Source organism: Lipophrys pholis (assembly GCF_963383615.2).
Source record: "Lipophrys pholis genome assembly, chromosome: 12".
Taxonomy (NCBI): domain Eukaryota; kingdom Metazoa; phylum Chordata; class Actinopteri; order Blenniiformes; family Blenniidae; genus Lipophrys; species Lipophrys pholis.
In genome coordinates, this window is record NC_137641.1 from 12,471,691 (window position 1) to 12,488,585 (window position 16,895).

A 16,895-nucleotide genomic window follows, 5' to 3' on the forward strand; every position below is an offset into this window, starting at 1 on the left:
GGGCGGCCACGCCGTCCACTCCGCGAGGACCATCGGCTTCTCAGGCCAACACCAAGTCCTGACAAGACATTTCCATTAGCTGCTGCATTACCATTTCCCTCCCACCTCTTCCTCTCTTTCTCCACGCACCTCAACAACAAGCGCCCTCTGAGGACGGAGCACGTGGGACTTAAAAACACTTCTTCCCCCACTTCCACCTCTCACATCGCAGCATGTACTGGCCACACATTAGCACACTCGGCTGCGCCTGTTGCTGTGCAGCTGCACAGACGTGACATTGAGAGGTCGGAGCCTCGCCAGGCCGACCTCTGTCCACCTGCCCACCGTGCGCTCTTCTACAGACCTATGTGACCCTGTGTACTCCACCTCCGAGACTCCTCGTTTCTGGGATCGCCCTTTGCGGGGATTGCAAAGGCGGGGTCTGGTTGAGCCAGGGCGGCAGGTGCTGCGGTTCTGACCTTCCACTTCATGAGATCGGCTTCGGTGACATTCGGATCAAGCGCTCGGTTGCACCGCCTCTCCCTCCTTCTTCCTGCCGCCAAGCCGGCTATAATGCCAAGCGTGTCGAATCGCTTTAGCGTCAAAATACCAACAGTCGCCTCCCCCTCCTCACTCCCCTCTGCTAACTCCTCACCCCACCTCAAACATCCCCGACAGTCTCTCCCCTTTGCCTCTCCTCCTCTGGGGGTTGAGAGGCCGGGCTTACAGAGCCTGATGATGTGTAGCTGCCGTTGCCCTTCAACTTCCCATCGAGGTGAACAGAGCCAGCTGACCCTAGAAAAGAAGGGAACAGCCCCAACTGACACTGACAGCTTGAAGCTCTGAAAGGACACCTGAGGTCCACGAAAAAAAAAAACAACCCTCCTCAACAAACAGGCCAGTGAACAAACAAGATCCTAAGTGGGTCAGTCTACATCAAATCAACAGATTTTAGACAAATGTCAAGACTGACTACCACAGATTTGCCTTAAATCTTACATGAACATCAACAAGTGTACAAACTTATAAACCGATATCTCCATCAGTTTTCAGACTTTCTCAACCTGGTTTGATATTTTTAACGTCTAAAAAAGCTGGTCCATTTCTACTAATGCCCCAACTACACCAACTGGCCCTCAAAATAAGCTTCCATTGTGAAAAAGGGACATCAGAATTTATTTCAAAGCCTCAGGGGTATCTTATTTTCTTAAGATATTGATTTTTCTTTTATCATCCATCCATGGGCCCAAACATCTCTGTCCCCGAGCAACTTCCTCAAGCTTTTCCTGGGGGACTCCAAGTCACTCCCAGACCAAACGAGAAATCTAGCCTCTCCAGCAACTCAATTTCTAAATGAACAGTCCAACTTTATGATCTGTTTTCCAGCACTTCATTTTGTGGTGAACCGTCATACACAACACTGTGCGCTTTCACCAGGGGTATGAACATATCAGAAATAATGTTGTCTCACATATGGAATACAACTCTCAAAAACTGAATTTTTTCAACTGTGCTTCAATTGTTTTAGAAGTTAAAGGCAAAACATACCGTATTACTTAAATTTTAAGCAAAGAGCGTGTTTGAAAAAGCTTGACATATGTCGCCAATTCAAGCTTGATGGAAAATAATGTTAATACATTTTATAGGGTGATGTCCATCCATCACTCAAAGAGAAAGACAGTCACACACACTAAATCTCAAATGCATGTTTTTGGATTTCGGAGCCAAACAGTGTCAGGACAAAACCCATTCACGTATAGAGGGAGGAACTGCAAACGCCACACCGAACAACCTGCACACAAACTGGAGAGATTCTCACTTTGAATGCGAGCGCTAAACGCTACACCCCGGTGCAGCCTCCAGAACAATATCATAATGATTTAGAAAAATGCTAAAGTGTCACACAATTTGAGAGTACATGTCTGTACATGTGTCTAAACTTTATGCACACAAAAGGTCCCCCAGAAAATTCTTCTGTTTTCTGGTCCTGTCTTTCTTCATCGTGACTAAAGCACCATTGGATGTTGCAAGCAAAGCATAACAACAGGAAACACATGGTTCAAGGGAGAAAATAAGACTTGATAAATAAATCACAGATATTGGCCTCTTCTCCTCTCTGGCCCTGCTGCTGCTCTCTACTGATCCAGATGCCTTAAAGCAAACTTTCCGGATTGTCCATCATCTCAGCAAACAGGAGGAAAAACAAAAATAGGCGCCGCAACGGATGGCACTCCTCAAAACGATGTCTTCTTTTGCATTCCTGTTGCTGATCATGATCATACATCATACCGCGTGTCTTTTTCTTTGTTTTCATCATGAGCTGAGAGTTTTTTTGTGCAATGTATGATTTATCCCATCCCGTAGCGCATTTTCCCACACGTAAAGAACACATTTGCCACTGTTTGTTTGCACAGTGGAGCACGGAGTGCGTCACGAGCTTCGCCTTACTGTTACTCTGCGACACACGCAACTCCTTCATACCCCGGCGCTCCGATGTTTATCTGCGGTTAGATGAGGCCAGTGCCCCTCGACACTCTGTCAGCCTCTCTGATGTAAACACAGCACTCAGGATCAGGGTTAAAGAGCTAGGGAAAAAAAAACAAAAAAAAAAAAAAACAAAGCTGCAGTGGCACCACAGCTTGATTGTGATGTTTCCATCAGCTATCTTATGGCGCACATTGAACCGAGGAGTTTGATATCTAGGTTAAGACGTACACATTAATTTATATTCATGCCGGTGGTTAATTTGCCCATATATTCCAGCGGAACCCGACGTGCTTCGCTGTGATTAACATACTGTTCTGTGTTAGGCAACATGGGGCCTGAAGAATGAGAACTTGCTTATTCATGTTTAATTGATGTTAATAAAAAATGCAGGATTCCTCTTCCTTTTTTTTTTTCTTCTTCTTTCTCATTTCCAGATGCAAATCATCACACACTGTACTGTTAATCTCACTCACGGGGTCAGGATAAACTCAGAGAAGGGATAGACTACAGCAGAATTAAATTTCACCTCGTGTGTGTAAACGGCCTCTGAGAGAATAAATTATAAACAATCTAAATATAACAAAAAATGCAACAGACAGCAAATGTAAGACAAAAAAAAGATTTTTTTTTTACTCGAGCCTTTCTCATTATTAAAGAGGAGAGGAACAATGGATAAAGCTGTATTGCACTTTATTATTCATTAGACATTCAATTATGCTGTTCTCCTGATAATTCAAATTTAAATTTTGTTTCCTCTGCACAACTGTGCTTCAAATTTTAACTCAATATAAGAGCCACTGAGGATTTGATCTCAGTTAAATATTCCAGTTCAACTCGCAACCTTTGACTCGCGCACGCTCCGTCACACCGCTGAGATGACAGTGACAGTACAGAGCGGGGAATGTGAACCCTCTGTGTACATCACCCAGTGTCCCAGGCTGCCTGCTCCCCTTCGCTCGCCACTGTGACAATGATATAGCATTTCACCATGATGGTGCTGCCGAGGGATTAAAGGATCAGAGAGTTATCAAAGGCTTCGTCGCTCTGATTTCTGGTGACCCACCATGGATGGCAGCCGTCGCTCTGTACAAGCACGGAGACCTCCGCCTCGGCGGCAGCGTCCTCACTGCTGCTGCGGTGGCAGCCGGCCACCGCAGGCCATGTCATCTGCTGGGGGAATCCCACCGGATACGATGGATACATAATTATGGCTATCCTGTGAATCCCCATTTGATAAAAGAAACAGCTGAGAATTTATTAGAGTATGAAGCATGCACAAGCCAAACATATTGGGCTCTAAATTCACTCCTACTTTAGGGTAAAGTAAACTATCAATGCAAACTGTAATCACTAACTCTTCAAAATGGCAAATAATGTTGAGGAAGCTCCTGTAATAAATAACAATTTATTTAAAAATAGATAATGTACCATTCATCGAAATTTGCCCACAGATTATTCTGACCAGTTAGCAGTTCACCTCGGTTCTACAGGGACTTACTCTGAATCCAAAAAATATGTTGTATCTTTAGTCCTCTTTATTTTATAGAAGAGGACTAAAGATACAACATATTTTTTGGATTCAAAAAAGAGGGGGAAAAACCCTAGTGACCAGATATATTTGTTTGCAGCCAAAATCATTGTATTTTGCTCTATAATATATATTCCTCACTAACAGTTGACCAGTGACACTTACCACTGTAACATCCTTCAAAACCTTTTGTTCGAGCAAATGAATAAACTGTGTACGGTGCCGCTTCTGCATGCTACTGACGCTCATGTTTGTTGAATAAACTTAAATTTCGAAATTCTCTCGACCAACATCCTCAGTCCCACTCCTCGTCCGACAAATGCATGTTTCTTAAAATGCATGGCCACTTAAAAGTAAATAAAATTGCTTTCCATCGATTGATTCTGCAGTTTAGCCAACAACTAAAATGTGGATCATCGGAGGAAAAATGTTATTTACACTCAGCTGCACACAAAAGTGCATACAGTGCACACTTTCCATTATTGCATACTGAAGATCTTCTGTCTCATTATTTGAGCAAACAGCAAATGTATCTATATTAAATTAAAAACCATCAGTGACCCAACAGTTGCTGTAGAGAAACAATAACATTCAAAAAGTTAGAAGTGATTGGAACTTGGTTGATGTGAAGTTCAATGAAATGTCATAGCCAATGCAATCGAAAACATAAATTCAAATTAATTACAACTCTTTTCTTGCTTGCTGTTAGCTGATCTCTCATTGTACTTTTTTTGCTGTATGTCGTTGATTAATCCAAAATGCAGTAAAGTTAAACAGCTCCAAAAACAATTGCATTGAAAAAAATAAAAATAAATCCCTGGAACAAAGGCCTGAATTTTAGCAAGAACAGGAGCACTAATCAATCTGGATTTAGATTTTAGTGTTTTTCCTGTTTATGTATGAGGATCTCAAGGAGGGATTAAACTCTTCACAACTTCACTTCATTAAACTTCTGCCTCCCACCCACTTAGTTAGAAATCTTTCAAATTCGAAAATCTTCTCCAGCATGGAGGAGGCAGTGCATCTTGGGAACCACAGTGGACGTGCCTCACGGTATCTGATGGGTTTCATATAAACTCAAACACCTAATTAACTATACAGTTTGGCACTTTTTATCACTGTAATGACAGACTCCAGCCTTATGGTCTTAATCAAACCACATACCAGTGAAAAAAAAAAGAGAGATAAGTGTGTCAGTGCAGAGGGGCGGACTTGCTTCATGAGACGAGCTGTGATAGTCAGAGTTTGTATATTAAAAATAAACTGTGTCCCGACGAGTACCCCCCCCCCCCCCCCCCCCCCCCGAATACATGGCAGCTCTGTATCCTCCAGCTCCTGTGGCTCTTGACCTAACAGGAAGCAGACGGGGGGAGAGCAACCGACTCCGGCCAGCCAATTAGAGCTCGGGGAGCGGGAAGCGCATCGAGGCTAACGAGCTCCCTCTCTGTGACCCTCCTCACCTCTGCAGGACCCCGCAATGGGAAATATGAGGAGCCGGGAGCCACTTTAACTCAACGTCAGTCCTCCCCTTACTCCCCCTTTTTCAGAACCACTATCTTTAGCCTCCACAGCGCTAGTCCGAAACCCCGCTGTGTGACCACAAGGTCTACAAACACATGCGGCCTCTCTCCGGAGGCCAACCACATGGCTTATTAGCGCCGTGCTAATACTAAAGAGCACACATAGAAAAACAATGAGTACACATTCAACTTGTGCTGAGCGAGAGAGCCTTCGGTCGAGAGTTTTCCCCCATAGATTACACTGGATCCACTCCATGCGGAGGGGCAATGGCGCCTCGTTCCAAGTACTCTGAATAGTGAGCGCGTTCCAAATTAATTGGCAGCATTTGTGAGACAATGAGATAATTCTAAAGCACTGTAATAAAGTGGGACTGCATTGAATACTTTATGCGGCCGGGCGTTGGGGATAATTGGTGCTTATCGAAGGCAATCAATAAAAAAGCAATGCATCACAAAGCTAATATCACACCTGGTAGGATCATTGCAGCAGGGAGCACAGGACAGTCAGATTATGTTTCCGGAGCGCCAGTCGAAAAGTAATGAAATAAAAAGCGGGGGGAAAAAAGAAGAGGGCCAGCCACTAATAATCATCTCTGTCCAACTCTCCCGCCCCCCTCCTTTTTCTCTCCAGGCAGAATCGGTCTTGTCATTTGGACCCTCCAAACACAGACCATATGTGAGTTCAGCCCTGGCAATCAGACTGCATTGTGGAGCAGGCGGCTGAGTTCATCAGGAAAAAATTAGCCCGCCGCTCTGCAAGGCCTCGCTCCTATTGGCCAGTCACGCGGCCCGCTCCGTTTGAGGGCACCCCAGACATTCCTGCGGATAATCTTTTCCATTCCTCTGCTCAGCTCGGTGAGGACAGACCAAATCGCAGCACAAGGCTCGCATTGTGAAGGCCCTTTTTCAAGAAGCCCTGCTTTCAATGCTCTCTCTCTCTCTCTCTCTCTCTCTCTCTCTCTCTCTCTCTCTCTCTCTCTCTCTCTCTCTCTCTCTCTCTCTCTCTCTCTCTCTCTCTCCTACCTCATGTGCAGCAATTCCAAAAAGAAAGAAAAAAATCTTTTCCCATCACGATTTCTTTTACTCTTAAAAAGAAAAAGAAACATTAAATGATTGCTTTTTTGAAAACGATTCTGTGGAAACACTCCCGCCATCGCTACGTTTCTCACGGTCCTTTTCCAGTAAGAGTTTGTTTTTGAAAAGCCAAAACAATGTAAAACCGCTGAAACCCGAGCCTGGCCACATCAGTGTGCTGCCTGGAGTTCAGCAGATCGCCGCTAACCCCCCCCCCCAAAACTACTTCCACTGCTCCGGGCGAGGCTCACAAACCTTCCCAGAAACCTCCTGCTCAGTCACCGCTGCACGCCTCGCGCCTCCCCACAGAAGCTTGTCATTGCGGCTCTCATCCAGCTGCTGAATTGGAAGACAATCCCACGCAAACTGTGGACATTGGTAGATTTATAGTAACACGTTCCATAATTAGACCCATGGTCATTACAGGGTCTGCAAACTTTCGACTCCGGAGCAGCTGTCCACCCACAGATGCATCGACTTTTCTTTTTTACTGGAGGCGCATGCTGCTATTTAGCTGCATCACTTCATACGGTGCAACAACAAGGAAAGACTGTACAATTAAACTTTTTTAAACAGCTTTTCCCTCTTATCCTGTTGCCACTGAGTCAAAGACAGACCAAATAATCAAAAGCGACTTCTATCCTAGTAACCTGGCCTTAAAATAGCCACGACACAAAGAAGTAAACCTCTGACATAGTTGAGTGAGACTACGCTCCTAATCCAGATGGTCCAAATTGTTCAGGAAACACATCCACCCTCACCACAAGCTGTGACAGTAAAAAATGTGGCAATCAATCAAGATAAACTGTGTAAAATACAAGGAGACGGGGGGGGGGGGCTGGTGGAGTAACTGTGCACCTCATCGTGCCGAAACACGTCCATGAAAAAAAGTATTTGCCTGTGAAGAAGGGGTAGCGGGCTCTCATTGTGCCGAGAAAAGCCTAATCTTCCCACATGAAAAAAGAAGGCATTAAGTCTCTTGGTGTTATTGTTTTTTTTAAACATGCATTTAGAAAATGTGTTACTTCTCTAGCTTCGGATGCTGATGGGGATTATGTCCACCCTGCTCATTCAGGCTAGGTATCCCAGACTGAATTTGCCAATTCAAAGTGTTAAGATGATCATCTTAACACCTAACGCCCAGGAAGCCCTGGTACCAGGTCCAGGCCATATCAGGCTCAGTATTTTTTAATTTTTTTCCCCCCAAACACGGCAAATTCACTCAACAGCCTGGAAAAAAACAGTACAGACATGACGTCAACTCTGTGCTTCAATTCAGTTGTGTCAAATTTGGAACAAGTTCAAAAACATCATGTTCTCGGACTCGTTTGTTGACTCACTTCAAACTTAGCGGTTTTGATGAAGTGTGAGTGAAAATGTCTCTCTTAAGGTGAAGAATATAAAAAGACCTTCTTTGAAATAAAATGTGAAAAAAAAAAAAAATCACACAGAGCATTGAGTACAAGTATTGAAAAACAAGAAAAATGTATGTTTGCAAAACATCACAGCAGATTATTCGGGAGGTCGGAGGACTGTTGGACACACCACAGCGGGTTGTTGTAGGTTTGATGGGCAGGACTCATAAGTACCTATAGAAAGTGTACTTTCTAGAGTTTTGTTTGCACAGTGGGAGTATCTCTCAAGAGTACCAGTTAGTAATTGGATGGCTGCACTGACTGTCCAGTATTTCCTTTAGTCTGATCCATAATAATTTTCTAAATTGCGTCTTGCCTTCAGTTTATTTCTTCTTTTAATGAATTCAATTCAATTCAACTTTATTTATATAGCACCAAATACAACACTGTCATCTCTCTGTGCTTTTAACAGAGGAAAAACCCAATGTGGTCTCTTAGGGAACAAAAGCACTGTCTATGTAAACTGGAAGACTATTATGAAGACATAACAATAAAAACCTCTTCTAAGCATATTTTGGCCATGAAAACTCAGTTAATTTAATTTCAACTTATTTACAACTCTTGTTGACAAAGTGTCGTTCCAGACGCACGTTTCTGACAATAAGCAAGGCCTGAAGGACATACGGAGGTCATCCAGACAAATAACGAGCGTCAACAGTCAAATGGGATATACTACGGCATTATCCAGTCACATTTTCTTTTCTTTTTTTAAAAGAATAGTCACATGGCTTCAAGGACAACTCTGCACTGCTTCTTGAGGGGAAAAATGTTGCACACACAAAAAAAAACCCCCAACAAACTGCGAGCTGGATTTGTGTAATCATAACACTGATTTATTTATTTTTGTTAAAGGTTCAATGTCAGATATGTGGATTATGATTTAAAGATTAGGGATATAAGAAGACCTCAAGGCAGTTTTGATAAAGGCTTTAAAATATTTAGAGAGGATTCACTCTGCCTATCAAGTTCAGATTGTGCCAAAGATGGATCCGATTGTGTTTAGAAACTCATGGAGCAGAACTGTTTTTTTGTCCAAAGACAAAGACTAAAAACATTTAATTTTCACGTGCAAATACTTCTAAAACTACGAACAGCTCAAGAAGATGTATGTACAAGGCTGTACACAAAGGCATCCTTTCACAACTCGTCCAAAAAAAAAAGGTATTTTGTTTAAAAAGACGTTTCTAATTCATCTTTTTTCAAATGTGTAATTGACTTTGTCCTGTCATATGATTCATGCTCTCCTCACAGGACGGGCAGCTGCTTGCAGCAGATTGAGCAGATCTCAGGGATGCAGTGATAAATATATCGTCGTATAAGCACGACAGATACATACAGTTGAATTAAGAATATGGAGTGGTGTCAGAAAAACAGGATGCGCTGCCGGTAGAACAAATCAATCAATAGATATTTGCTCATGTGTATAGCACCTTTCAAGCAAAATGCAACGAAAAGTAAAATGATTGACAATCGCAAACATGCACATGTACGAGTGTACATGCATATACACATATACACAGACCAATACGCATCCACAATAGTTGTGTGAAATTTTGCCAGTAAATGTTGAGTAGAATGGAAACTGGCAAATGGAGAAGGGGTGGGGTGGGTGTGAGGAGTAGGGGGGGGGGGCACCTCTGTTAACTTGTCCATCAAAGGGGGCTCCACATACACACCATTAATCATGAAAACCAACGTCGGAGAACAGTCCCGACCACAGGCGGTGGCATGAGCAAAAGCGTGTGTGTAAGTGAAATTAGCAGTACTTTCCACCCTCTGACAACACCAGTCATTCTCACTTGTATTCTTTTTTTTTTTTGGGAAGTATTTAAATAGACTATACAACACTGCTGCCACTCGATGTCTGCGTGTCTGTGTACTACATGAATACATATATTATCAGCAAAAATGTCAACCTTGGATTTGTCTGGAATATAAATAATGCCAAAGCAGACTAAGAGTGTAAGGAAATTTAAAGCTTTGGTCCTCAGTTTCTGAAATATTAAGGTTCAATATTACTCAAACCTAAATGTTTTTATGTCAATTTATCTACACTTTGAGAAAATATTCTGAACCTTTATTTTTTTTTGTTTACTGTTTATCCCAGGTGAAATAAAGTTGTTTTGTTAAACTAAGTTTAGTTTAATTGCACGTCGTCACGATATGTGTGATTAACAGCACATATAGAGTAAACGTTTCTCATCATAGCTGGATGGGTGAAAATGTCAACCCAATGACGCTTAACCTTTAGTGAGGAACCGTTGGCAAAACGTGGATTTTAGGTATTTGGGATTTGTTTAAGACAGTGGGTCTTACCTGTGGATATGCGACGCTGATGGAGGGGACACATGCCGCTGAAGCAGGAACAGACCTCACCTGGGCGACCTCGCTGCATGGGAGGAGCCAACGAGCACTGGGGCTTCAAGAACCCTGCAAGGACAGAGAAGACGGGACATTAAAGACGATGAGGTGGAGACAAATAGCAGCTTTTGTGCAGCCGACGGACTGCATGGCTGTGGACGGTGTAGTTAGGTTGAAAAGAGAACGCGTTTGTTGAAGATGTTGAAAAAGTGAAACATCAAGAACAAGAAGGCACAAGCAGAGCAATTTTCACTCCTCCACCTGTCCTCCACCCAAGGTACAGGTCTTCCTCCTACACATCTGGATCATGTTGTGAATCTCTCTTTCTTTTGGATTTGCTATGGAATATATAAGATCTCTCTCAAAATTGTACCTCTCCTACCTATAGCCAATCAAACATGATCCAGATCCACAATTCAATCGCCACATGTTGAGGTAAAATGGTAAAATGTCAGCAAATTTAACAAACTGAGAAGAAAAGGGAAACAAAAAACAAAATGTGAATAATTAAATTTAAAAAAATTGACAATAAAGTCGTGGCGGTTAAAGAGAAAGTGTGAATAAAGTTGAAGGGCGAAGCATAATGTTAAAAGGACAATTAAAACCGGTGGCAAACTTTATAATATTCTGTGTTTTCTTGACACCTTAAGACACAGTTGGACAGAAGAGACGCCAGCTCCAGCTGAAAAAAAAAAAAAAAAAAAGCTTTCTTGTTTGACACCCACACAGCGACGAAGAAACTGGTTAAAGACTTTCCACCAGCACCGTGCTGCGTTAGAGCCAGCCAACCTCTCACATTTACAGCTCTGCAGCCGGCCTCACCCTAACCTCCTCTCCAGCGGCACCACACCAGCTCGGACACCGGCTCATGTCAGCCACATTGTGGACTGCGGACATGAGACGGAACCCGCGGCTGACGGCGGGAAACTATGAAAGGGAGGCAAAGGGGGTGGTCAGGGCACGCGGGACTTTAGGTTAGCGGCTCCGCGCTGGGCAAAATGCCAGAGTGAGTCGGGGTGCCTCCAGGGGGTGGACGGGGCCGTCTTACTGTCTGTCTCTGGGGTCACTGGGGTCATTTTCAATAGGGAAGTCATTATCTGACACAATGAGGCAACTGAGGAGGCTGTATCCCCCCCCCCCCCCCTCCGGGCAAGGACTCAACAGTCACTGACATCATCTGAGAAGAGGAAAAGCAACATAAGAACCAGATTTTCTAAAAATAGAAACTTTTTTTTTTGCAAATTACTTCTGGAATTGTAGCACTGTAATCTTCTTTTTTTTAATCCCTCAAAATTGATAGAAAACATAAAAAAAAATAAAGAAATTGAGTTCGAATGAAGATTTATTTAATGACTATAAAAACTACCATACTGAGAAGCATTCATTTTAACACAATCTGAAGTTCCTGATAAGCCGATGACTGGTATTTAACATCTCGACTGCGCTGAAAGCTTTTAGCCGAAGTGGAAATTCCTGATTGTACTTTTCACATCAGAGGAGAAATCGCTCATCTTTATCTATCCACCGGGTAACTCCGGTGGATCGTACTGGCCTTCGGAAGACCTTTACGAATCTAAAGTTTATTCGATCCCGATGAGGACCTTTGGATTTCTAACAGACATCGAGACGAGCAGAGAGACGAGCCCACCTCCAGCCCCTTCCCCCAACTCAACACCGCATTTCTGAGCTCAATAAAGCTCCTTTATTTCCACCATGAAAAACATGTCACTCCAGATGAGCTCAGAGAGTGACATTTAAAACAGGCAAAGGGATATTGAATTAGTTCCCCATGATAAGCTGTCTGGGATGCTGATATTTTTCTGCTTATATGGGTGTGCAAGTGTGCATGTGCAGAGGGAAGTGGGGAAGAGACGAGGGGCGGGAATGGGGAGGGGGGGGGCTCTCATGTTCAATGCAAGTCTTCAAAGCTTTGATTAATCTTACGTATGAAACAGAAACGGGCAAAAAGCAAAGCAAGTCTGGACCAGCCAGAGCAGAAAACAGGCAGACTGAGATCATCCCATACAACGCGCATGAAGCAAAACAGACCAGGAGGGTATTTTAACCGTCTCATTAAAGTAGAAACAAACTTGTTTCTCCGCATGTTGTTAAAGAGGAGAGGCAGTAACAATGTTGGTGTTATCAGATGTTGGGAAATGTCAGAAGTATTATGGGGTATCATTAGGAGTAAAGACATGTTGGTTAAGGCTTGAACGTAAACGGAATGACAATTTGCCGTAATTGTCCTGGGTAACAACAGTGAAAGAGTCGATTGGACTTCAGTCAAGACCGTGCGTGTGCGCGAGATTAAGTTCTGAATAAGCTGTAAATTTGTTCTAATGGGATTAGTTCACCCTCTAATACAAACATGTTTTTACACTCCGCTCCCATGCCATCTATCAGCTGAGATCATTTCAATGTGATCTGCCAAATTAGATTTTTCTGTCGGCCTCTCCGTCATCACCCCGGTGCAATAACTCCCAGGCATACAAACAAGTAATACAATCCAGACCGACACTCCAAATATTAACTCAGAGGAGCTTTAGCCAGTACATCACTAAATATATTGTTTAGAGAGAAACTAATACTGTGAAATGGACTTTCAGTTTTTCTTAGACGAACATCAGAGGTTTTGAATCAATGAACAAAGATGAAGTCAGAATTAAAAATAGAAAAAAATTGCCTCCTAAAGAAATGTTTTGTTAACAAGATCCGCTACCCCAAAGTCTGAGTATTTGATTGTTTTGTTTTTTAAAGCAAACAATTACATTACTACTACATTACCTTAATGTAATAACAAAACAAGTGTCAGTAGTTTGTCTATTCATCTTTTGGGTCTTTAACAAATTCATCAACTTATAAATAACACATTGGAAGTGATGACAAAGGGATGTAAATGAGACATTTGTCTTCCCAAGCTTCTGAGTGAAACACTTTAACAATACCTATTCCAATCAACACTTCTTTTTCATTCACTGTAGTTTCCTATAATGTTCTCCTCCTGGGACTCACATTAATACACATGACTAAGACAAATGTCTTGGAAGTCCCCCCCCCCCCCCCCCCCCCCCCCCAAAAAAAAGCAGTCTTGACATGGACACTCACATTTTCTACAAATAACACAATTCTCGGCGAACACGGCGCATTCCTGGCCGTACAAAGGGTTCGGAGGGCAAACAATGACATGTTGTAGAGCTCTGAGCAATGTCACTGAACATTAGGGCATTAACACGCGAGCCCGGCCTCCCAGTCAAGTTGTGCTTTTCCAAAATCAAACGTAAACTAAGGAGACAGCAGCTCTGCCCACAGAAGCGGCCCTACACTGCTCGCCGTCCGCAGAAATAATGTTCCCACGGGACAGAGCAGTGCCAAGGCAAAGGGTTTGGAATTTCACCTAAAGCTTGAAGGGAACACAAGAAATATGTACAAATTGGTTGGAACCTGAACACGATCTCCGCGTCTCAAAAAAAAAAAAAAAAAGAGAAACTTTAGGCTGCGTTTTAAATGAGACGGATTTGATTACAAAGAATTAATCATGACACATTGGATAGCTTGACAGCTGCGAAAAATGTTTGAAAAACTGCAGATTTGAGAGGCGCGCATCCCTCTTTTTTCTTATTTGGCGTGATAAATCATTTTCAGTGAAGGGCTTTGCTTTCCATGCCTTGAAGTGGATGATGAAAGTGCACGGACGTGTACATGCAGGTTGAGGATCCACTGTCATGAGCGGTAAGGTCGGTACACGTCTTGTCATTAAATCTTCCCCAACACGCCGCATCATTATGTCTTGGCTCGCGCACCCTGCAAGGACCTTGATTACAGAAATGTTTGATCTCGCTCATTACTTCCAACCAGCGAGGATCTCACAGGCTTTAATAAGTGCATGATCCAATCTTCGGGCGTCAAGCCTTGTACCCTCCCCCTCTTCGACGAAGAGCCAATCAGTATTATCCTTACCAGCAATCGTGGGGGGATCAGAGCAATGTAAACACGCTGGGGGTTTCCTCATTAAAGATAGGTTGCTAATGAAATCGCATCCAGCATTTACAACGTTGCGTTAATGAAGCCAAGTCTTTGAGATGTTCTACTAATGAAGAAAAGGTTTTTTTATTGATATAAGGCTAATAAAAGAAAGACTTAATGACAAGGGTCTAATGAAACAAAGGTGTGTAAATTTTCCATTACAACAAACGCCTGCTGATAAGGGCTAAAGTGGAGCTTTTATTTTTTTAATTTTTTTAACCAATTCATCAAGGAATGAGCTTTCAGACTTTACAAGATCCCAGATCTTTTGAATAAAATCAAATCAAACATTTATGAGACTTTAAGGGGATTGCAGCTGAGTTCCCCAGAAGCATGCCAATTGTTCGTGTCCTTTGTTGCCAGAGTGATCAAGCCCAAGGTCAAAGTTCACTGCGCCTTTAACGCATCTCCCAGGTGCAATAAAAGAAAAGGCTCTTCCCTCATGAGACTCCAGGGGATGAGGTCCTGGTAGAGTGCGCGGAAGGACGGTCCTGTGGGGGCCATCAGTCGCTAGAGTTACCATCGAGAATGCCTTTCACCTTCAACCATATACTCGAGGAAGCATCAAAGTTGCATGTGAGGGAAGGTGAACCTGGGCGAGAAAGACATCTCCACATGCCCTTGAGAATATCTTGTTTATTTTTTTCACATTTTATTTGGAAGAAAAATCTGGTTTGTTATCCCCATCGTCCTCCACTGCTTTTCTATTTTATACAATTGAACTGTTTTGGATTTTTCAACTTACATGCGTGACCTTGAGTTCAAGGTGATAGGAAATCGAGGGGAAACGTGCCGAACATTTATTAGAAAATTAATGGATCTCACGGTCATTGGGGAATAGTTGGTATATGTATATAAAAAAAAAAGGAACGGCAGCAATAATAACCACTTCTGAAAAACACAGCATTCATGGATTTCTCAAGCAACATGAATACAACAATATAGAAGATGACTGGATGGAAAAGCCTTAAATGAGTTCTTTTTACCCATCCATCAACATTATTTCACTCAATCCACAATTACCAATCTAAAGGTTCTAACAATCTAACTTCCATTCAAATTAAGTCCTAATTTATTATCTGTAAGCTGACTAAGATTTTCAAAGCCATCAATACTCTAGCACTTTGATAATGAATGATCATCTAAATGAGGCATTGATCCAATAGTACCAAAAGTCCAATACGTAGTTCAATAAAAAACTTTATTATATGACTTTTCAATCAGACGACTGACTGCAGGGTGTGTTCAGGGGTGTACTAAGCCTGCTGAGGAGGACAGCTAGATTTATCTGTGAAAATACAATATAGAATAAATGGCTGGTGGCTACAAATACAGTAAAAAAAACAACAACAAAAAAAAAAACAATGATAGTGTAGAAAGAGGGATAGACAGTTTTTTGTTTTCTTATTGTAGTATTGTGTTTTAGTAAAGAACTCTCGTATCACTATTTTTTTTTGATGTGGATACAGCGTTCACAATGACACAAATGGGCCAAACTAAACAAACTATTCTGTTTCACTTCAGCCAAACCAAAGTAGATGCGTGTGAATACACCCATAATGTAATAACACTCCTCGCATATATGTTAAACAAGAGACTGCGTCTTAACATATATGCAATTAATAGAAAGAAAAATGGTAATTTCTTAAAAGAAAGTTCAGGCTTTTGTTATTTTTAGCCAAATTATATAAAAAAAATCCGCTTCGGCAGTGACTTAAAATTCCCGCCTGCAGGGATGTTCTTCTCTCTTAACGATTCCCAATGATTTTTGTTCACAAAAGGATTTCGGGATATCCCAAATCTCTTTGCAGAGCCCCTCCTCAAACAGGCATTTAAATGAAATTCCTATACATGCACATTTGACAATCGTGTGGCACTTACTAGACACACGAACACGAGCACTGGGCTGCACGTGGACACCATCTTCTCTGAGCACTTGAAGTGCGTATGAAAGGCCATAAACATAATCTCAGAGCTGATCCAATTCCACTTTCCTGCAGGTCCATCTTTGTGCGAAACTAAAACACATTTTTGGGCCAAAATCGCCAGATAATCAAACATTTCTCGTCTGAGCTCCTCGGCATCATTTTTCTGATACTTATCAGCTATAAGAGGCATCCTGGCCAGTTCCTGCGCATATCAGCTCCATCAGCAAACTGTGTTCTCTCTCTGCATTTTGAAAAAAGAGTAAGCCATATTTAAACATGCCTCTGAGCTCCTGTTTATCTGAAGCTGAGCGAAAAAAGCCTGCGCAGATCCATCAGGACAACAAAGCAGGCCTCATAAAGATCACCAGAGGCAGTACCTAAATGCTGATCACAGTATTATACTCGTAGCAGATATAGCTTTACTGTGTTCTACAAACATGTGAATACTTTTGATGCCTTTTCTGCACGATTTGCTGTCTGTGTTTGGTAATTACGCGCATTCCTTCAGGTTGAGAAAGCAGAAACACCACCACTGGGTTGAAATTCTGTCTCAGTTTGAATACCATTGCAAAGATCTCAG

General features: G+C 42.4%; 1 protein-coding gene across 2 annotated transcripts in view; it reads right to left on the reverse strand.

Annotated features, from left to right (window-relative positions):
- rxraa (retinoid X receptor, alpha a) overlaps positions 1-16,895 on the reverse strand; it is a 122,311-nt gene that overhangs the window by 77,786 nt on the left and 27,630 nt on the right. For both annotated transcript variants that reach the window (XM_080476914.1, XM_080476913.1), the window contains exon 2: positions 10,320-10,433. In XM_080476914.1, the coding sequence (XP_080333040.1) occupies positions 10,320-10,433 (114 nt within the window). The remainder of the gene's footprint in view (positions 1-10,319; positions 10,434-16,895) is intronic.